We start from the raw sequence: 22,820 nt of genomic DNA on the forward strand, positions 1-22,820 counted from the left end.
CCAATGTGCAATACCTCACATTTGTCTGTATTAAACTCCATCTGCCATTTTTCAGCCCATTTTTCCAGCTGGTCCAAGTCCTTCTGCAGGCTCTGAAAACCTTCCTCACTGTCTACTACACCTCCAATCTTTGTATCATCAGCAAATTTGCTGATCCAATTTACCACATTATCATCCAGATCATTGATATAGATGACAAATAACAATGGACCCAGCACTGATCCCTGTGGCACACCACTAGTCACAGGCCTCCACTCAGAGAAGCAATTCTCTACTACCACTCTTTGGCTTCTTCCATTGAGCCAATGTCTAATCCAATTTACCACCTCTCCATGTATACCTAGCGACTGAATTTTCCTAACTAACCTCCCATGCGGGACCTTGTCAAAGGCCTTACTGAAGTCCTTGTAGACAATATCCACTGCCTTCCCTTCATCCACTTTCCTGGTAACCTCCTCGAAAAACTCCAATAGATTGGTCAAACATGACCTACCACGCACAAAGCCATGTTGACTCTCCCTAATAGGTCCCTGTCTATCCAAATGCTTGTAGATTCTGTCTCTTAGTACTCCCTCCAATAACTTACCTACTACCGACGTTAAATTTACTGGCCTATAATTTCCCAGATTACTTTTCGATTCTTTTTTAAACAACGGAACAACATGAGCCGCTCTCCAATCCGCCAGCACCTCACCTGTAGACAGCGACATTTTAAATATTCCTGCCAGGGCCCCTGTAATTTCAACACTAGTCTCCTTCAAGGTCCGAGGGAACACCCTGTCAGGTCCCGGGGATTTATCCACTTTAATTTACCTCAAGATAGCAAGGACCTCCTCCTTTTCGATCTGTACATTTTCCATGATCTCACTACTTGTTTCCCTTAATTCCATAGACTTCATGCCAGTTTCCTTAGTAAATACAGATGCAAAAAACCTAAGAAGATCTCCCCCATTTCCTTTGGTTCCGCACATAGGCGACCACTCTGATCTTAAAGAGGACCAGTTTTATCCCTTACAATCCTTTTGCTCTTAATATACCTGTAAAAGCTCTTTGGATTATCCTTCACTTTGACTGCCAAGGCAATCTCATGTCTTCTTTTAGCCCTCCTGATTTCTTTCTTAAGTATTTTCTTGTACTTCTTATACTCCTCAAGCACCTTATTTACTCCCTGCTTCCTATACATGTCATACAACTCCCTCTTCTTCTTTATCAGAGTTGCAATATCCCTTGAGAACCAAGGTTCCTTATTCCTATTCACTTTGCCTTTAATCCTGACAGGAACATACAAATTCTGCACTCTCAAAATTTCTCCTTTGAAGGCTTCCCATCTACCGATCACATCCTTGCCAGAGAACAACCTGTCCAAATCCATGCTTTTTAGATCCTTTCTCATTTCTTCAGGTTTGGCCTTCTTCCAGTTAAGAACCTCAACCCGAGGACCAGATCTATCCTTGTCCATGATCAAGTTGAAACTAATGGTGTTATGATCACTGGAACCAAAGTGCTCCCCTACACAGAATTCTGTCACTTGTCCTAACTCCTTTCCTAACAGGAGATCCAATATTGCATCCCCTCCAGTTGGTCCCTCTATATATTGATTTAGAAAACTTTCCTGAACACATTTTACAAACTCTAAATCATCTAGACCCCTAACAGTATGGGAGACCCAAGCGATATATGGAAAATTAAAATCCCCTACTACCACAACTTTATGTTTCCTGCAGTTGCCTGCTATCTCTCTGCAGATTTGCTCTTCCAATTCTCGTTGACTATTGGGTTGTCTGTAATACAATCCCACTAATGTGGCCATACCTTTCCTGTTTCTCAGCTCCACCCATAAGGACTCAGTAGACAAGCCCTCTAATCTGTCCTGCCTGAGCACTGCTGTAATATTTTCCCTAACAAGCAATGCTACTCCCCCACCTTTCATTCCTCTGCCTCGATCACATCTGAAACATTGGAACCCTTGAATATTAAGCTGCCAGTCCTGCCCCTCCTGTAGCCAAGTTTCACTAATTGCTATAACGTCATAATTCCACGTGTCAATCCACGCCCTCAACTCATTCGCCTTCCCCGCAATACTCTGAGCATTGAAGTATATACACCTCAGAAGATTTTTACCACCACTCACAACCTTCCTATTAGTGGATTTGCTTGAACTTATAACATCATTTATTTTCACCCCAGCCACACTCTGGTTCCCATCCTCCTGCAAATCTAGTTTAAAGCCTCCCCAACAGCATTAACAAACCTCCCTGAAAGGATATTCTCCCTGTAGTTCAAGTGTAACCCGTCTCTCTTGTACAGGCCCCACCTGCCCCAGAAGAGGTCCCAATTATCCTGAAATCTGAATCCCTGCCCCCTACACCAGTTCCTCAGCCACTTGTTCATCCTCCAGAGCATCCTATTCCTACCCACACTGGCACGTAGCACAGGTAGCAATCCGGAGATTACCACGCTCGAGGTCCTGCTTTTCAACTTCCTACCAAGCTCTCTATACTCATTCTCCAGGACCTCCTCACTCTTCCTTGCTATGTCATTGGTACCGATGTGCACCACGACATCTGGCTGATCACCCTCCCACTTCAGAATGTCATGCAATCGATCAAAGACATCCTTGACCCTGGCACCCGGGAGGCAACAAACCATCCTGGATTCTCTGTCACAACCACAGAACCTCCTATCTGTACCTCTAATTATCGAGTCCCCTATCACTACCGCTCTCCTCTTTTTCCACCCTCCCTTCTGCACTGCAGAGCCAGATTCAGAGCCAGAGATCCGGCTACTGCAGCTTGTCCCAGGTAAGTCATCCCCCCCCAACAGTATCCAATGCAGTGTACTTGTTGAGGGGAATGGCCACAGGGGAACCCTGCTCTGCCTGCCCTTCCCTCTTCCCTCGCCTGACAGTGACCCAATTTCCTGTGCTCTGCTCCTTTGGCGTAACTACCTCCCTGTAGCTACTATCTATAATCTCATTCTCCCGAATGATCCGCAGGTCATCCGGCTCCTGCTCTAGTTCCCTAACGCGGTTTGTTGGGAGCTGCAGCTGGATGCACTTCTTGCAGCTGTCGTTGTCAGGGAAGCTGCATGAAGGCTGCAGGTTGTGGGCACCTTTAACCAAATCCAAAAGTCAGCTTCATCACTATTGTAGTTACATTTTTACCCATCAAAGAAACTGACTTGTCCGTCCAAAGCAGTGTCTGCATTTCCCATGTTGGCTTCATAAGCTAGTTCAGAACCCATGAGATCAGAGTGAAACCAAGTAATTCTCAGTTGCCTATTCCTATTGACCCACACCTGGATCATACCCCGCACATCCATGTACATATCCAGCTTCTCTTAAATGGTGCAACAGAACTTGCATCCACCACTTCCACTGGCAGCTCATTCCTCACTCACTCCACCCTCTGAGTGAAGAAGATCCCCGTCAGGATCTCCTTAAGTATTGAATCTTTCTCCCTTAATCCATGACTTCTAGTTGTAGTCTGTCTCAACCTTAGCGGAGAAAGCCTGCTTGCAGTTATCCTATCTATATCTTCATAATTTTATATACCTCTATCAAATCTCCCTCATTCTTCTATGCTCTAGGAAATAAAGTCCTAACCTATTCAAACTTTCCCTTTCATTCAGATCCTCAATTTCCAGCAATATCCTTGTAAATTTTCTCTGCAGTCTTTCAATCTTCTTGACATCTTTCCTGTAGATTGTTAAAAGTACTGGACAAAATGCTCCAAATTGGGCCTCACCAATTCCAATATAACATTTCAGCTCCTGTACTCAATACATTGATTTATGAAAGCAAATGTGCTAAAAACTTTTATGGCCCTATCTACCTGTGACACCACTTTTAAAGGAATAATGGATCTGTATTCCCAGATTCCTCTGTTCTCTTGCACTCTTCAGTGCCCTACCACTCACCATGTAAGACCTACCCTGGTTGGTCCTCCCACAGTGCAACACCTCACACGTGTCTGCATTAAATTCCATCTGCCCAGTTACCCAACTGGTCCAGATCGTTGATATAGATAACAACAACTGACTCAGTACCAATTCCTGTGGCACTCTGCTGATACACTTCAATACCAGCACATCTAAGGCAGGATGTGCTGGTATTGGAGAGGGTGAAACAGTTAATGCATGAAAAGTGTTTGATGGTTCTGGGCCTGTACTCACTGGCATTTAAAAGAATGGGGATAGGGGGAGTAGATCTCATTGAAACCTATTGATGGATATGATGTTTCTCATATCCTGCAGCATTTTGTGTATGTTGCTCAGAAAGTGCTGAAGAACTCAGCCAATCAGGCAGAATCATTGGAAGGAGAAGCCATTTAACATAGAACATAGAACAGTACAGCACAGTACAGGCCCTTCGGCCCACAATGTTGTGCCGACCCTCAAACCCTGCCTCCCACCTTAGATTCCTCCATATACCTGTCTAGTAGTCTCTTAAACTTCACTAGTGTATCTGCCTCCACCACTGACTCAGGCAGTGCATTCCACGAACCAACCACTCTCTGACTAAAAAACCTTCCTCTAATATCCCCCTTGAACTTCCCACCCCTTACCTTAAAGCCATGTCCTCTTGTATTGAGCAGTGGTGCCCTGGGGAAGAGGCACTGGCTGTCCACTCTATCTATTCCTCTTATTATCTTGTACACCTCTAGCATGTCTCCCCTCATCCTCCTTCTCTCCAAAGAGTAAAGCCCTAGCTCCCTTAATCTCTGATCATAATGCATACTTTCTAAACCAGGCAGCATCCTGGTAAATCTCCTCTGTACCCTTGCCAATGCTTCCACATCCTTCCTATAGTGAGTTGAGAACCAAGTTAAGAACCTTTCCTCAGTTACATTTCATGGAACCAAAAGGGAAAGAATTGTCCACCAGTCCCACAAGGCCCAGCCCTCTGCCAAGCCCACATCAAACCCTTCCCTTAGGTGGCACCAGAAGGACACACTCAACTATTGCACAGCTTTAATACATATAGAAAGTGCTGCTGCTGCTTACTATCGTGCCAGGAAAAAGTGGAAAGTCAGACAGCGTTTAAAACTCTGCTCATTCTGAAGCAGTGACTGCATTCCTACCCCCCTCCTCAAAATATGCCCTAACGCATATTAGTGTTTGAAATGTAATTCTTCGATTTCTTAATTAATTTTCAATTAAATGAAATTATGCCCAGAAATTGCTTGTGGCTGGGTCTTTGTTTTTGTGTAGATCAGTCTGTATTGGGTGCATTCTTGAACTTGGTGTTCATTCTGTAATGTTTAGGATCTGTTGAACTGCTGGGTGCCATGGCTTACTGTGCCCCCAAGCAGCTGTCGTCCTGTCTGCCAAGCATTGTACCCAAGCTGACTGAGGTTCTGACGGATTCCCACGTGAAGGTGCAGAAAGCGGGGCAGCAAGCTTTACGACAGATTGGCTCTGTTATCAGGAACCCAGAGATATTGGGTGAGTTTATTGCACATGAAGTAAATGGACACCTTGTGCTTTACAAGCCTCTGGATTATATTCCGTCAAATTAAACCAGTTCTTTACTGCATGGAGCTCTCTGATGTACAGTACTGTGCAAAAGTCTTAGGCACATGTAAAAAATCTGTAAAGTGAAGATGCTGTCAAAAATAATGAAATGAAAAGTTTCTAAATAGCAAAAAGATTATAAAGTGAGTAAACAGTTTTAAAAAAAAACTTAAACAGATCAATATTTGGCGTGACCACCCTTTGCCTTTAAAACTGCATCAATTCTCTTAGGTACACTGTCAAGCAGTTTTATAAGACCAGCTGATAGGTTGTTCCAGGCATCTTGGAGAACTTGCCACAGTTCTTCTGCAGACTGGCTATCTCACTTGCTCCTGTCTCTCCGGTCTCTCCAGGTAATCCCTCTGGAATAGGGTTCAAAGGGGGCAATACCATCTGAAACTATAAAAAATCTAGGGTGCCTTGCACTTTTGCACAGTACTGTACCACGAAGGAAGCACAGCTGGTTAATTGTAGAGATGTCATCTTGGGATGGTTGGATTTTGTGGGCTATCAGGTTTGTTGAGATAGATCCCAAAATTAAACACCTGGCACAAGATGAGCACTGAAATAATAAATCCTCCTTGAGAATGCAGTTAATCTAATACATGAACTGGATGTTTCACATTTTGCAAATCGACCTGTTACTATGGCTTACTCATCAAACCTATGAGTAAAACCAAGGTTATTGTAGAACAATCAGGCTATAGCCCCATCGAGTACCTAACTTGTCGTCAAGAAATGGGAGTAGCTCACTATTTGATTACACTCCAGAAGAGTTCAGTACGATATCCTGGTGTAATGTTCTAGTGCTTGTCTGTCACAGTTGAAATGAACAATTTGTTCCTGTACTTTGCGACTACTCCAAAGCACATGGTTAATTCTAAGCATCCTCATGGGGACTATCAAATATAGTGATGAGTTTCTGTTTGTAACCAATAACCAAGTAGCCAAAAATAGGCTTTAGCATCTCATATTAAATGCACTGAGGTAGAGTATGAAGGGCTTTGGTTAGCTATTTTATTCTGATTTGAATGTGCATGGAAATAACTAAAGTAATGCATTGTGTGTTTTTATTAAACAGCAATCACACCAGTTCTACTAGATGCCCTCACAGATCCATCCAGGAGGACACAGTTATGTCTTCAGACTTTGCTCGATACCAAGTTTGTCCACTTTATTGATGCACCATCTCTAGCCCTGATCATGCCAATTGTGCAGAGAGCATTCCAGGATCGATCCACAGACACCCGTAAGATGGCAGCCCAGATCATTGGGAACATGTACTCCCTTACAGACCAGAAGGTAATGCTTGCAATGTTAGAAGTGACAAGAGCTTCATGCTTTCCGGCGTGGTGAAAAGAGTTGGAAGTACATTTAATTACTGTAATGTTAAGAATGTTGTCCAGAGACAACGTAGCCATTTTAGCATTACACCTGGAGGTTCATGCAACCATAAGAAATAGGAGCAGAAGTAAGGCACTTGGTTCTTCAAGCTTGCTCCTCCATTTAATAAGATCACATCTGATCTGGTTGTAAACTTGGTTTCATGATCTTGAAATACCATTTCATCCCCTTTATTGATCTATCTACCTGTGCTTTAAAATTATTCTATGACTATATATTCACCACCTTAAGGAAAAGAATTCCAAAGACTTGTTACCCTAAGAAAGAAAACATTTCACCTTGTATCTAATATAGACAATCCCTTTAAAACAGGCAACTCTACTTCTAGGCTTTTCCACAAGAGACAACCTTCTCCTCACATCCAGCCGGTCAAGGTGCTCAAAGCTTATCTTTTCAAAGTTCAAAGAAAATTTTGTAATCAAAGTACATATGTCTCCATATACTACTCTGAGATTCATTTTCTTGCTGGCATTCACAGTAAATACAAAAAACACAATGGAATCAATGAAAAGCTGCACACAACAGACAGATAACCAGTATGCAAAAGGCAACAAACTGTGCTAATGCAAAAGAAAAAACAGGCAAAATAATAATAAATGAATAAAAAATAAATAATGAGAAAATGAAATGAGCCCTTGAAAGTGAATTCTTGGGCTGTAAGAACGGTTCAGTGCTGGGGTGAGTGAAGTTGTGTGAAGTTATCCCTTCTGGTTCAAGAGCCTGCTGGTTGAGGGGTAATAACTTCCTGAACCTGGTGGCGTGCATCCTGAGGTTTCTGTACCTCCTTCCTGTTGGCAGCAGTGAGAAGAAAGCATGGTCTGGATGGTAGGGATCGATTAGTTCCCAGTGACACTGAAGGAGCAGTGATATATTTCCAAGTTAGGGTGGTGTGTGACTTGGGGGTCACTTCCAAGTGATGGTCTTCCCATGCCTATGGTTCCTTGTCCTTCTGTATGGTAGATGTCATGGGTTTGGAAGGTACATCTGGGTTAATTAACTTTTGCTTATAAGATATACTACTGGTTTAGGATATCAGTCCAATTAACCCCTGAACTGCTTCCAATATGTTTACAGTTTTTTTTTTTAAAAAAGACCTGTACTTTGCACCATGCTCCAGATGGTCTTGCCAGTGCCTATTAACTAAAACATAACCTCTTGCCATGCCATTCTATTTACCAGGCAATAAACAATATCTGAATGCCAACCTTCTGTGAATCATGCACTATGACATTTGATTTCCCTCGGCCTCACAGAGCTCTCCAATCATTCACTTTCAGAAAAATGCTTTTTTATTTTTTTTTCTGCAAAAACAATTTCAATTTCTGACATATTCTAGTTGCTGGATCTTTGACCATTCACTTAAACCTATTTGCATACACTCTGTGGCCACTTTATTTGATGCCTCTTGTACCTAATAAGTGACCAAACTGAGTGTATGTTCGTGCTCTTCTGCACACCACTGTTGTAACACGTGGTTACTTGAGTTGCTGTTGCCTTCCTGTCAGCTTGAACCATTCTGGTATTTCTCCTCTGACTTCTCTTGTTTTCAAGATGTTTTTGCCCACAGAGCTACTGCTCATTCGATATTTTTTTGTTTTTCACACCATTCTCAGTAAACTAGAGATTGTAGTACGTGAAAATCCCAGGGGATCAGCAGTTTCTAAAATACTCAAACCACCCCGTCTGGCACCAACAATCACAAGATCACAAGACAAAGGAGAAGAAGTAGGCCATTCGGCCCATCGAGTCTGCTCCGCAGCTCCCCCATGAGCTAAACTATTCACCCATCTAGTTCCAATTTCCAGCCTTTTCCCCATATCCCTTGATACCCTGACTAATTAGATACCTGTCAATCTCCTCCTTAAACACCCTCAATGATCGGGCCTCCACAGCCATATGTGGCAACAAATTCCACAAATCCACGACCCTCTGGCTAAAAAAATTTCTCCTCATCTCTGTTTTAACTGGGTACCCTCTAATTCTAAGACTATGGCCTCTTGTCCTGGACTCACCCACCAAGGGAAACAACCTTTCCACATCTACTCTGTCCAACCCTTTCAACATTTGAAACGTTTGAAATGAGATCCCCTCTCATTCTTCTATACTCTAATGAATACAATCCAAGAGTCGACAGACGCTCCTCATATGTTAGCCCCTGCATTCCAGGAATCATCCTTGTAAATCTTCTCTGAACTCTCTCCAACATCAGTATATCCTTTCTAAGATTGGGGGCCCAAAACTGCACACAGTATTCCAAATGAGGTCTCACTAATGCCCCATAGAGCCTCATCAACACCTCCTTACTCTTATACACTATTCCTCTTGAAATGAATGCCAACATAGCATTCGCTTTCCTTACCGCCAATCCAACTTGGTGGTTAACCTTTAGGGTATCCTGCACGAGGACCCCCAAGTCCCTTTGCACTTCCGATTTTTGAATTTTCTCCCCATCTAAATAATAATCTGCCCGATTATTTCTTCTTCCGAAATGTACAACCGTACATTTGTCAACGTTGTATCTCATCTGCCATTTCTTTGCCCACTCTCCTAAACTGACTAAGTCTCTCTGCAACCTTTCCGTTTCTTCAACATTTCCTGCTCCTCCTCCTATCTTGGTGTCATCCGCAAACTTGGCCACAAAACCATTTAATCAATAATCCAAATCATTGATATGCATTGTAAAAAGAAGCGGCCCCAACACTGACCCCTGCGGAACACCACTAGTAACCAGCAACCAATCAGAATAGGATCCCTTCATTCCCACCCTTTGCTTTCTGCCTATCAGCCAATGCTCCACCCATTTAAATATCTTTCCTATAATTCCATGGGCTCTCATCTTATTAAGCAGCCTCATATGCGGCACCTTATTGAAGGCCTTTTGAAAATCCAAATACACAACATCCACAGCCTCTCCCTTGTCAATCTTATTCGAGATTACCTCAAAAAATTCCAATAAGTTGGTAAGGCAGGATCTTCCCTTCATGAAACCATGCTGGCTTCAGCCTATCTTGTCGTGCACCTTGAAGTATTTCATAACCTCGTCCTTGAGGATTGACTCCAATATCTTTCCAACCACCGATGTCAGACTAATAGGTCTGTAATTTTCTTTTTGCTGCCTCCTTCCTTTCTTAAATAGCGGAACTACATTTGCGACCTTCCAGTCCTCCGGAACCATGCCAGAGTCTATTGATTCCTGGAAGATCATTTCCAATGCTTCCACAATCTTCAAAGCCACCTCCTTCAGAACCCTTGGGTGCAATCATTCCATGGTCAAAGTCAATTAGATAACGTTTCTTCTGATTGGTCTGAACAACAACTGAAACTCTTAACCATATCTGTATGTTTTTATGTATTGAGTTGTTGCCACATGACTGGCTGATTAGATATTTGGATATGTACAGATGTGCCTAATAAAGTGGTCACTGAGTACGCGTCCTTTTCACAATTTCTAACCTATCTTTGTGTCATCAGTAAGTTTAGCAACCAAGCCTTCAATGAGTTAATTAAAATCATTTATATAGATTATTAAAGTTTAAGACCTCACACACACACCAATTCCTATGGCACAGTACTCACCACTCATTTTCTTTTGCCAACCAGATGGTTTATGCTTCCTCTCTGCTTCCTATTAGCCATTCATTCTTCTGTCCATGCTAATGTGTTACTGAGCATTTTGGCAATAATCTCTGCAGCACTTGATCAAATAATTTCTGGATAGCTAGGTATAATGCATCATTTTCATCCACAGTCAACCTCGAGGAGTAGCTTTTTAACCAGTGAGCTAGTGTAAAATTACCTAATGGAAAAAATTGTGATGTTGACATGAGCTAGAAGCCATTTCAGCCCTGGGAAAAAGCCTCTGACTATCTACACGATCAATGCCCCTCATCATCTTATGCATCTCTATCAGGTCACCTCATCCTCCATTGCTCCATTAATCAATAAGATTAATAAGGAGAAATGTTAATCAAATTTACTAATTAATTTCTGTTGGCATGATTCTAGGATCTTGCACCGTACCTTCCCAGTGTGATGCCAGGATTGAAGCTGAGCCTGTTGGACCCTGTTCCAGAGGTAAGCACCTTTGTTGGAATGACTGATTACCTGGAGCCAAGTTCTAATTGCTACTTAAATATTGTAATCACTGGGCTGCCCCTGTACATTTCCAGTCACTCAAATGTGATCTTAATACTGGGTGCTTTCTGTGTGGTCTTTGCACATTCTCCCTACAACTGTGTGGATTATCCCTGGGTTTCTTTCCATGACCCAAAGTACGTGTATGGGTCACCAGGAAAGGATGGCATCTCTGGTGAAGGGCCCTGTTGCGTCCATTCTGGGCCTGCTCACTCGCCTTTGGTCCCCACTGGATAGTCAGCTCTCACCTGTGGCTCCAAGTAGCTTTTTGTATGCAACAGCTGCCACATCCGAGTACACAGCTTTGACAGACTGGCTAAACCTTGTGAATGTAACAGATGGGCTTCATGCCCCAGTGAGACAGGGACATGTCTGTTCCAGCATGTATAGTCAGCTCCAGCGAACTGGGTGGATTAGATCAACTGTGTGATCCACCGTCCAGCAAGGAGGTTCTGCAATGCTTCGTGGGGAGCGAAGAACATGACAAGGCACAGAAGAAGTCATGGTCATCCACTGCTACCAAGGAAGACCCAATTTGTGACAACTACCATACCTCTGAGCCTGAGAGGGTGTAACTGCCTCAATGCAACAGCTTTTCCACTTCAAAAACTCTCCCACACAGGGTTCTCTGTCGTTGTTAAATACAACAGACAACCAGTTAATAATCCAAATGTGATAAGATGGACTCTTGGCCTTAGAATATACCTTGTTATGACATTGCTCCTTACTGTCTACCTGCACTGCTCTCTGCACTGTAACATTTTATTCTCTGATCTTATTGTTTTATCTTGTATACCTTTGAAATGAATTATCTGTATGAATGGGATGCAAGACAAATTTCCCTGTACCTTGGTACGTGACAACAATAAACCAATGTACCAATTCCTATTCTATAACTTAGTCTACCTCCTGAATGGAACCTCATCAAAGTCTTTTGGAAATCCAAACTTAGAACAGCTACTGTTTCTCCTTTTTTCTTAGTTCATTTCTCATTCTATCTCATGAGTTAAAAGTGTTGGTGATCGTTGAATTAACCACATTTTGTAAATGTATCATAGTATATTGTTTAAACTACATAGGAATCATCCATTTTCTGGTTTAGTTACTGAAGCACCTAAGCTAACCATTCTCAGGCTGGCCGTTGGTCAGTGTTACATATGCACAGAGCAAGAATAACAACGTAGTAGTGTTAAGTATTTTTACTGAATCGTGTTAGTCAACGTACATGCTTGTTAGCTTAAAATATGGGAGTGACAGACCAAGCCCACAAAGACAAAACATAATGCATTTGAAAGCCCGCCCAAAAAGAAAGCCCCTTTGTAGGAGGCCCAATCGATTCACTATGTGATTATTTGGACACATACCCTCTTTGCTCATTCGCAATCGATCCTGTATGGTTCGGTCAGTTTGCTACTATTAAGCCAGAATTCTAACTTGTATATTGTCTTCTTTCTCACCACCGAATTTTGTGCTGTTGAGTAACGCACAGTGTGAAAGATTTACTTTTCTGCTTTATCTTGTTAATTATATGACTTGTCCTTCTGTCGTATGCCAGGTCCGCACAGTGTCAGCAAAGGCTCTGGGAGCTATGGTGAAGGGAATGGGCGAGTCATGCTTTGATGACCTGCTGCCTTGGCTCATGGAAATGCTGGCATCGGAGCAGAGTTCAGTTGATCGATCTGGTGCTGCACAAGGTGAGATCAGAACTTTGGTAAGAGGGAGAGTTCCATAACACTAGACAACAAATTTTTTCGTAAGTGTTGCTTCTCAGAATTTGTTTTTGATTATGATAGACCACATAAAGCTGAACACAAATATAATTTCAGACTACTTGTATCACATAGGAATTTGGAGAAACAAGAAACTAACTTTTATTGACTAGTTCAACAAAGCTAAAAATGCTTTGATGATTTTCATTTGTACTCAGTGTCTGAGACTTCTCTCTTTAAGTGTCCAACAATAATCAGCCAGCATTTACGGATACAGTTGCCCTGTTATCCCTGTTATGGATAACTAGTTTCCCTCGGGATCAATAAAGTATGACTATGACTATGTTAACGTTTCTCCGTTGACCGCAATGTCCTCGTGAAATCTTCCATCATGTTCGTCACTGACAGTACCAAGGTTTGCAGGAAAAAAGTCTAAAGGGGAATGCAGAAAATGAATCATTAGTTGCACTTGCAACACACATCAAAGTTGCTGGTGAACACAGCAGGCCAGGCAGCATCTCTAGGAAGAGGTACAGTCGACGTTTCAGGCCGAGACCCTTCGTCAGGACATTGAATTTCCAGCATCTGTAGAATTCCTGTTGTTTGCATTAGTTGCACTTCATGGTTTTGTATGCTTGAAGCATGTTGTCAACCAGCTGCAAGAAGTTTGGTGCCCTGTAGTTGCCAAGAAAATTTTAAACATCATAGATGAATACCTTCCACGCGATTTTTCTCCCATCCCACTAGAAGTTCTTTGAATTGCCTGTCATTGATGACCTGTTTGTTTTGTGGACCACATGTCTTCCTTAATCTTGGTATTAGTTATTCTGACTTGAATTATGAATTGAAATAACAAATATAGGCAATTTTACATAAGTGACGCGTGATAGAGAAATTTCTTGGTGATTTTCATGGTTAGCAGCCCACAATCCATAAGGTATGCCAAAAGTATTCGAGAAGCAAAATCTTTGTTGTCCAGTGTAATAGGAACAGAAAGTGATGGTGGTACTTCACAGATGAGGCAGCATCTGTGGGGAGAGAAACAGTTTGTTTCAGGTCATTGAACTTCCACCAAGTTCTCTTCATGTCAATCTCTTCACTAACTTATAATGGCTCCCAGCTGAGCAACTTCCCATTCGTGTTTATGGTACAAGAATTGATTAAATAGGAAATGCATGCTAAAATTCTTCTGTGTTCATCCTACACGGGGTGTGAACAACAGTCTGTTGTCAGCAGACAAGGAGAGATGTGATCACTTCCATTTTATTTTTCACTCAGATTCAGTGTGGTATGTAAGAACTTGGTCTCGCATTGTGCTTTAATCAAATAAAGCATTCCAGCTCTTCATTAGATCATTGAGGTAAATCTGAACACATGAATCACCAACGACGTTAGTGTGTATATCCAGTAGGTTAAGCAAACGAAATTCCTCGAGACAGAGAGAGAGAGAAGGGAAGTGAAAAGGTTCTGGGTGAAAATTGAACATCTTGGGAGTTGTCTGGTGCAGTGACTGGTGGGAGTGACAAAATCTGGAGGTGTTCAAGGGACCAAAATTAAGAATACACTTGCTGCACTTTGGGAGGACAAACCAGGGTAGAACTTACACAGTGAACAGTAGGACACTGAGGAGTATATTAAAACAAAGGGAATTTGGGATTACATCTCCATAATCCCATGAAAACAGTGTCATAGGTAGACAGAGACATAAAGAGAGCTTTTGGCACGTTGTTTTTCATAAATCAAAGAATTGAGTACAGCAGTTGGGTTGTTATTTTGAAGTTGTATAAGACCTTGATGAGACCTAATTTGGAGTATTGTGAGCAGTTCCGGTCTCCTATCTACAGGAAAGTTGTCAATAAGATTGAAAGGGTACAGAGAAAATATACAAGAATTTTGCTGAGACTTAAGGACTTGAATTACAAGGAAAGGTTGAGTAATTTAGGACTTTATTCCCTGGAGCGTAGGAGAATGAGGGGAGATTTAAAAGAAGTATAGAGAAATATGATTGGTATAGTTAAAGGAAGTGCAAACAGGATTTTTCCCCTGAGGTTGAATGAGACTACAATGATACGTGATAGATTAAAGGTGAAATAGTTAAAGAGAACTCGAGGCGGAACTTCTTCACTCATGGTGGAGTAAGTGTGGAACGAGCTGTCAGTGGAAGTAGTGGATGCAGGTTCTGTTACAATACTTAAGGAAAGTTTGGATAAGTACATGGATCAGAGGGGTGTGGAGGGCTATGATCCAGGTGTGGGTCAATGGGAATAGGCAGAATAACAGTTTGGCATTGACTAGATGAGCCAAAAGGCCTGATTCTGTGTTGTAGTATTCTTTGACTCTGTCAGTGAGATGAAGAGAACTTGATGGAAGTTGGTGTCATGGTCAGAGTTAACATGTCAGAAGTTTGGAAGTCTAAAATGAGCATTATTGGCCAGGAAAGCATTGAAATAATCAAGTCCAATGGTAACAGAGACAAAATTGAGTTATTCCCTCTCCCAAATTCTCTACTGCCTCAGGTCTTGCACATTCAATCTGCTGCATGTTCAAATGGCATTGCCAAACAATTGTTGACTGAAAATTGCAAAGTTTTCTGGGCCTTGCAGTTGACATTACATATCAGTGAAATTGTCTTTGACAAAGTCTTGAGATGATTATCTAATAGGTACCTCAATGAAATGGAGATGTGATGTCAGAACTAAGAAATGTAATTAACTGTGGCAAGTGTTCTAACTCTGTAATTACCAAGAAACAGTCTATCAGTTTGATGTATATGTTTATCTATGGTGTGATAAATGAAGAAAGGCGTTCTAAAAATGAACTTTGACGGTAACATTCAGTTGGTGAGTTTTCATGCACTCTTTGGAAGGCTTTCCAACTGTCCTTATGAGGATTGATTAAAAATTTCCATCTCATACAATTCCTTTTCAATATCAGAGAAAAAGATTTTATTTCCTCTTTCTTGTTTTTTAGGCTTGGCTGAGGTAATGGCTGGGCTTGGAGTTGAAAAGCTGGAAAAGCTCATGCCAGACATTGTGGCCACTGCCAGCAAAGTGGAGATTGCCCCACATGTCCGTGATGGTTACATGATGATGTTCATCTATCTGCCTGTCACCTTTGGTGACAAGTTTACTGCATACGTAGGAGCCATCATACCTTGCATTCTGAAGGTAAAAGACCAGTAGTGGGTTGACAAATTTCCTTCCACTTGTGCATTCTGAATTTTTAACCTCGCACTGTCAGAAGATTTTGAAGTTCAGCAAGAAATGATCATATTCAGGCATTGAACATACCTGTTAAAATCCAGAAATATATCCATTAGCCACTTTAAGATGCTGAGAAGAATGGATCATTGGGGCAATAATTCTTCCCAACATATCCTTGAACAATAACATGAGCATTAATATATGCCTAAAAAATTACAAGGAACAAACCCCTTAAGCATCAACTCATTTGTCTTTCACCCCATACAGATCAATACAAATCCAACTAAATTGCTATCTGGTCTTGTACCACTGCAGTTGATCTGCCATGTGCAATCATCAGAGAAGCTACGCACAAGTGTCAGTTTCTAAATCCCATCCCTGCTGTTACTGTGAAGCGAGTTTAACAACTTGACAGCCTGCATATCTGGGAGATAGTGATGTATTAACATGCTGTGATTCAGGTCAATCTTTACCGAGATGGATTTTCTTCAGTTAGAATTTTTAATTTTCTGTCTGTCTTAAAAATGCAGCTTAAATTTATCTTAGAGTTATCTGTGGAGATTTCCAAGGTTTCAAAGGTACATTTACTGCCAGACAAATGTATACAATGTACATCCTGAAATGCTTTTTCTTCACAATCATCCACGAAAACAGAGGAGTGCCCCAAAGAATGAATGACAGTTAAATGTTAGAACCTCAAAGTCCCCCCCCAGCTCCCCTCCCTCCCGCAAGTAAGCGGCAGCAAGCAACGATCCCCCCTCCCCCACCAGCAAAAAAAAGCATCAGCACCCACCACCGAGCACTCAAGCGTGCAGCATAGCAACAGCAAAAGACACAGACTTGCAGTACTCCAAAGAGTACTCGTTCACCCAGTATTTGACATACCACAGGCTCTCTTTCTCTGCCCAGTAAGGGAGAAAGAGATGTCTCCGTTTCACAGCAAGAGGGGAGACATAACAAACAACTTGTTGATTTATGACATTAGAAGTCCGTTGCGTCGCTTTTTCCGAGCTCTGCGCCCAAAGATCTCAGGTCTCTGGGCACACAGCCAAAGATCTTCCTACTCCCATGACACACTGATCTCCTGTCGGGACACCGACCTTCGATCCGTCTGTCTCCAGAGCCATGAGATCCCAGGCCTCCAAAGGTAAGGTCAGCTCTTGGGCCGCATCCTTGGCATGTCGGATAACAGCCAGTCATGAAGTCCCAAGAGCAAGTCCCATCCCCGCAAAGAACCAAAGTCAGCGTGTGACTCCAGGGCAGGGTCTTCAAAAGAACCCTGAAAGGGAAAAATAGAGATATTAAAGATGGAAATAGAGCTGTTTCCGAAGATGCAAGCAAAGAAGTCGCCTTTTAGTGCCATCATGGATAAGCTGCTGATATAATTTTACACATAAATGACAGGCCAAATAAATGCTATGATTGCACATAAAAGGTACAACTACAGAGAACAGTACAGTGTAGGAACAGGCCCTTCAGCCCAACATGTATATGCTGACCATGGTTCCCATCTAACTAATCCCACTTCCTGCATGTGGTCTGTATTCCCCTCTTCCTTGGTCTATCTAAGTGCCTCCTAAACTGCTTATAACAATGCACTCCATGCCAGCCAGCATCCCAGTAAATCTCTTTGCAACTCCGTATCTTCTAAGTAGTGTGGTGTCAATATCTCTTTGGATCTAACCTAGTCCCAACATATCGATGCAGCTAAAAAAGAAGGCAAGACAGTGTCTGTTTTCATTAGGAGTTTGAGGAGATTTGGTTTGTCACCTAAAACACTCAAACTTCTACGGATGTACCATGGAGCGCATTCTGACAGGCTGCGTCACTGGTATGGGAGGGCTACTGCACAGGTTCAAAAGAAGTTATAGAAAGTTGTAAAATCATGGGTACTAGCCTCCATAGAATCCAAGACATCTTCAATGAACGTTGCCTCAGAAAGGCAGCGTCCATTATAAGGACCCCTATCACCTAGGACATGTCCTCTTCTCATTGTTACTGTCAGGAAGGAGGTACAGAAGCCTGAAGGCACACACTCGGCGATGCAGGAACAGCTTCTTCCCTTCTGCTAAATGGACATTGAACCCTTGAACACTAACTCACTTTTATAATTTCTGGTTTTACACTATTTTTAATTTAACTATTTAAAGTACATATATACATACTGTAATTGAATTTTTTTCTATATTTGTTATGTATCACGTTGTACTGCTGCTGCTAAGTTAACAAATTTCACAACATTTTCTGGTGATATTAAATCTGATTCTGATTCTTCATGCAATATTGCAAATGTGGCTTAAATGTGGGAAATGGAATTAAAATGGGTGGCCACAGGGAGATCCCGCTTTTTCTGCTGGTTGGAGAGCAGGTGCTCGGCAAAACGGTCTCCCAATCTGCATCAAGTCTCACTGATATACAGGAGGCCACACCGGGAGCTGCAGGTACAGTATACGACCCCAACAGACCCACAGGTGAAGTGTCACCCATTTTAATTCCAATTCCCATTCCCATTCCAATATGTCAATCCATGGCCTCCTCTACTGTCACAATGAGACCACGCTAAGGTTGGAGGAACAACACCTTATATTTCATCTAGGTAGCCTCCAACCTGAAGCCATGAACATCGATTTCTCAAATTTCTGGTAATGGCACTCGCCCCCTGTCCTTCACCATTCTCCAAAACCTTTTCCCTCTCCTTGCCTGCCCATCGCCTCCCTCTGGTGCTTCTCCCCCGTTTTCTTTCTTCTGTGGTCTTCTGTTCTCTCCTACTGGACTCCCCCTTCTCCAGCCCTGCACCTTATTCACCAATCAACTTCCCATCTTTTTACTTCATCACCCCCCTGGTTTCACCTACCACCTTGTGTTTCTTTCTCCCCTCCCCCACCTTTTAAATCTACTCCTCATCTTTTTTTCTCCAGTCCTGCGGAAGAGACTCGGCTCACAACCTCTTTTTCCATAGATGCTATCCGGCCTGCTGAGTTCCTCCAGCATTTTGTGGGCGCTTTATCTTGTGGTGTCCTTGGGCAGTCTTCCTCACTATCCACAACTCTAATTGATTCTGCCCTTTGCTCAGTAATGTTGCATTGGTTGGTAACACACTGATCGAAATCAAACTCATATAGTTAAAGTTTAACCCTTATACAGGATGGACATTCATAAGCTGTGTTGATGCTTCAGTGTAAATGAATGTTGTGGCCCTTTTTCCTTTCTCTAAAGATTCAAGTATGTACTTAAGGTCCTTTGCCATCTCAGGATGAATGTGAATGATCCCAGAATCCTGGCAAAATATTCTCAGACTCTAGACTTAATTATTTGTTTTACTGCTGTTAGTGGTACCTTGTGGTACTTTTATTAATTCTTTGCCTCTAACAATTTGAATGGTCCGAGGGGTTGGGAGAAATGGTTTAGAAACACATAGGATATTTGCCATCATTAGCTTGGGCATGAGAATCAAATTTATTATGATAATTGATTTTGAATTTGTTACTGTGTGGCAGCAGGACAGTGCAAAGACAAAATTATAAATTACAAAAGAAATGGAGCAAAAACTATAAGATTGCCTTCATGGAACATTCAGAGATTTGATGAGTGATGGAGAGGAAGAAGTTGCTCCTGAATTGTTGATGGGGCGGGGGGGGCCGCAGGTGTCTTCATGCTCCTGTTACATCTCCCTGATGGTGGAAATGTGAAGAGGGAATGTCCCAGATGATGAGGGTCCTTAATGATGGATGCCACCTTCTTGAGGCGCCACCTCCTGGGGATAAAAGAGCAGAGAGGTTATGCTCCATCAGTTAGGTCAGAGTATTATAGTTCTGGTCCCCACACAGAGAGGATGTGGCATTGAAGAGGGTGCAGAAAAGGTTTGCTAAGATGTTTCCTGGGATGGAACATTTCCTTGAAGAAGGCAGACTGGACAGGCTGGGTTTGCTTTCCCTGGAGCAGAAGAGGCTGAGAGAGGGCCTGACTGAGAATATGAAATTTCCCTTAGAAGAGTTACCTGTGACCAGAAGGCATGGATTTAAACTAAGGTTATGGGATTTAGGAAAGATCTTAGGATTTTTCTATCCAGAGTGTGGTACAAAATAATATACACTGTCTGTTTGAGGCATAGTCTCTTTAAGAATGTCTAGATGAGCACATGAAATGCCATGGCATAGAGGGCCATTGGATAGGTGCTGAAAAATGGGATTATTAGGGATGGATGTCTCTTGCATGCACAATATAAGCTGATGGGCAATTTTTTTCTGTATTATTCTGACAGCATAGCTCTTGGCACTCTATTTTGTGTTTTTGCTAAGGTAGCACTATAGCCATATCAGAAGGTCACCAATATATGTACTCCAATTGTTTAGAGCTGTCAACAGCTGGATAATCAGTTGATTATTCTGAGTGGCTGAAAAGTAGAAGCAGTTCCTGAGCCATCAGTTTTCATCAGCAATAGATGTGGCCAAATGACCACAATGTAAATACACATTTGAGGCAGTAGGAGAAGAATTGCAAACTGTATGGTTTATCAACATGTCAGTTTTTGTGTACAGGCTTTGGCAGATGAGAATGAATTTGTTCGTGACACTGCTCTACGTGCTGGACAGCGAATTATTAGCATGTATGCAGAGACTGCCATCGCACTACTGCTTCCAGAGCTGGAACAGGGATTGTTTGATGATAACTGGCGAATCAGGTACCATGTATATTCTGTGTAGCTTTCAATCAACTCTTGTGTTAACTGTGCACTGAAAAGCAAATAGATGTATGGGTATAAACTTTGAAAAATGGAAATGCTGTGGTGGGTGTAAAGATAGTGGGGTAACATCTGGGTGTAACTCTTCCAGGAGGTTTATGCTGTGCTATTTAGTGTTAAATTAGTTAGCACAAAAATCTGAGGAATAATTGTGATCAATACTTCACACCTGCTCTAATTATAAAGAGCTGTAATGGAACTTTTGGAATATTGTATGCAGTTCTGTTTTCCCACCCAAGGAAAGATACAGAGTGTGTAGCAAGGTTATCAGATTGATTCCTGAAATTACAGGTTTATTGTATGAGGAGAGATTAAGCAGTATAGGTGTATACTCTGAAGTTTATAATAATAATTTCATTGCGTTCTCAAAGGACTTGACGGGTCAAATAAAAGTTTGATGTTTCACTTCATTGAAATGTCTAGAAGCAGAGTTAACAAACCCTATGAATGTTGGCAGCCTATCCAAATTCAAGCTAATTTCCTGGGAGCTTTTGTTTACAGTATTATTGAGCATAATGCTTTAAATGCACATTGAGATTCATCATCCTCATCATCATCAGGTGCTATGCCCAGTTTGAGCTTTGACCGCCATAGCCCACACACTCCTGTTTCAGGTCAAGTGGATCAATTCATTGGTATTCGTTTTCAGTTTTCTCGCTGCTGTCTCCATCATCATTTGTCTTTGTCTTCCTCTTGCTTTCTTCCCTTCAATCTTTCCCATAATTACCGTGCATTCTAACATCTCTTTCCTAATCACATGTCCAATGAAGTTACGTTGCCTTTTCATGATCTCATACATTATTTCTCTTTTTGTGTTTGCTGTGTTCCTGACATCCTCGTTAGATATTCGTTTTGTTCATGATATTCTGTGCATCGTCCGCAAAAACCACACCTCTGCAGCTTCAATTCGTTTCCTCATGTTACTAGATATTGTCCAACATTCTGAGCCATATAAAGTAAGTGGATAAACGTAACATTTCAGTACCCTGAGGCAGGTTGTCATGCCTAGTTTAGTATTGGTCAGTATACTCTTCATTCTCGTAAAGGTATCTTTTGACATCTCTATTCTTCTTTTGATGTCTATGTCGTACCTGCCATCTGATGTCACCCAGCTTCCTAAGTAGCAAAAGTTCTGTACTTGTTTTATGTCTTCCCCGTTTGTTCTCAGCCTGCAGATAGGATTGTCCTTCTTTTTGGATATCACCATACATTCTGTCTTTTTGCAATTGATAGATAGACTCATTTTTGCACTTTCTTCAACAATTTTATCAATTAAGTTTTGTAGTTCTTCTTCCGTACTTGCAATTAACACAGTGTCATCTGCATTTCTGAAATTATTGATGCTTTCACTGTCTATATACTACTAAAACTCTCATGCACTTTGTCTGTTTGTGACCTCCAATTAGCACAAATGGTGCGTTACAGCAGCATTTTTTTGGCTAAATCGAATTAAAAGGTGCTAACTTACAGAATGCAGGCAAAGTTCAGGGTTATGTATTCATATAAAATTGCTCATTCGCCAAAAATCAACAGGCTGGCTTTCACCCGAGAGCTGATCCTCCATCATGGAAATCAGGACGCAACAGCCTGATGCATGCGCACGGCCAGCCTCAGCAGCGACACCTACAGGAGCAAAAGGGCAGGGCAGCTCTATTTTGAGGGATCACATTCTACTAATAACCATCAGCATGTGCAGGATTGGGACAGATCTAACTGCCACCCATCAATAAGAGATAACTAAATCTTATTGTAATGACGTACTTCCAGACATCCATAAAACCCTTTGCTGCAGTCAAAGGACAGCGGTGTCTATATCACGTCCATTTAGGAGAGCGCCAACCACATCATCAAGAATAATCAACATCTTTTGGTGTTAGTGCTTTGTATCTTCTGTCCAGCATTAGGGTAAAAAGGTCAGCCTAATTATGCCGCGTGAAAGGGAAGGGGGACATTATGGTCAGGAGATGACGCCAAACGTTGTCGGGAAGCAGCAAGGAGAGGGAGAGAACAAGAATCGGATGAGGCCAGGGCCACACGACTCCAGGGTCAAAAAGTCAGGACAAAAAAAGATGAGAGAAGAAGAGACAGAGGAGGAGAGGCATGCACGTCTCCAGA

At 42.0% G+C, this 22,820-nt stretch overlaps 1 protein-coding gene across 1 annotated transcript in view; it reads left to right on the forward strand.

Annotated features, from left to right (window-relative positions):
* gcn1 (GCN1 activator of EIF2AK4) overlaps positions 1-22,820 on the forward strand; it is a 182,798-nt gene that overhangs the window by 99,547 nt on the left and 60,431 nt on the right. Inside the window, exons 37-42 of the mRNA XM_072245240.1 lie at positions 5,266-5,445; positions 6,596-6,816; positions 10,924-10,992; positions 12,608-12,746; positions 15,732-15,928; positions 20,503-20,645. Of these exons, the coding sequence (XP_072101341.1) occupies positions 5,266-5,445; positions 6,596-6,816; positions 10,924-10,992; positions 12,608-12,746; positions 15,732-15,928; positions 20,503-20,645 (949 nt within the window). The remainder of the gene's footprint in view (positions 1-5,265; positions 5,446-6,595; positions 6,817-10,923; positions 10,993-12,607; positions 12,747-15,731; positions 15,929-20,502; positions 20,646-22,820) is intronic.

This window comes from Mobula birostris, chromosome 2, assembly GCF_030028105.1.
Source record: "Mobula birostris isolate sMobBir1 chromosome 2, sMobBir1.hap1, whole genome shotgun sequence".
NCBI classification, from domain to species: domain Eukaryota; kingdom Metazoa; phylum Chordata; class Chondrichthyes; order Myliobatiformes; family Myliobatidae; genus Mobula; species Mobula birostris.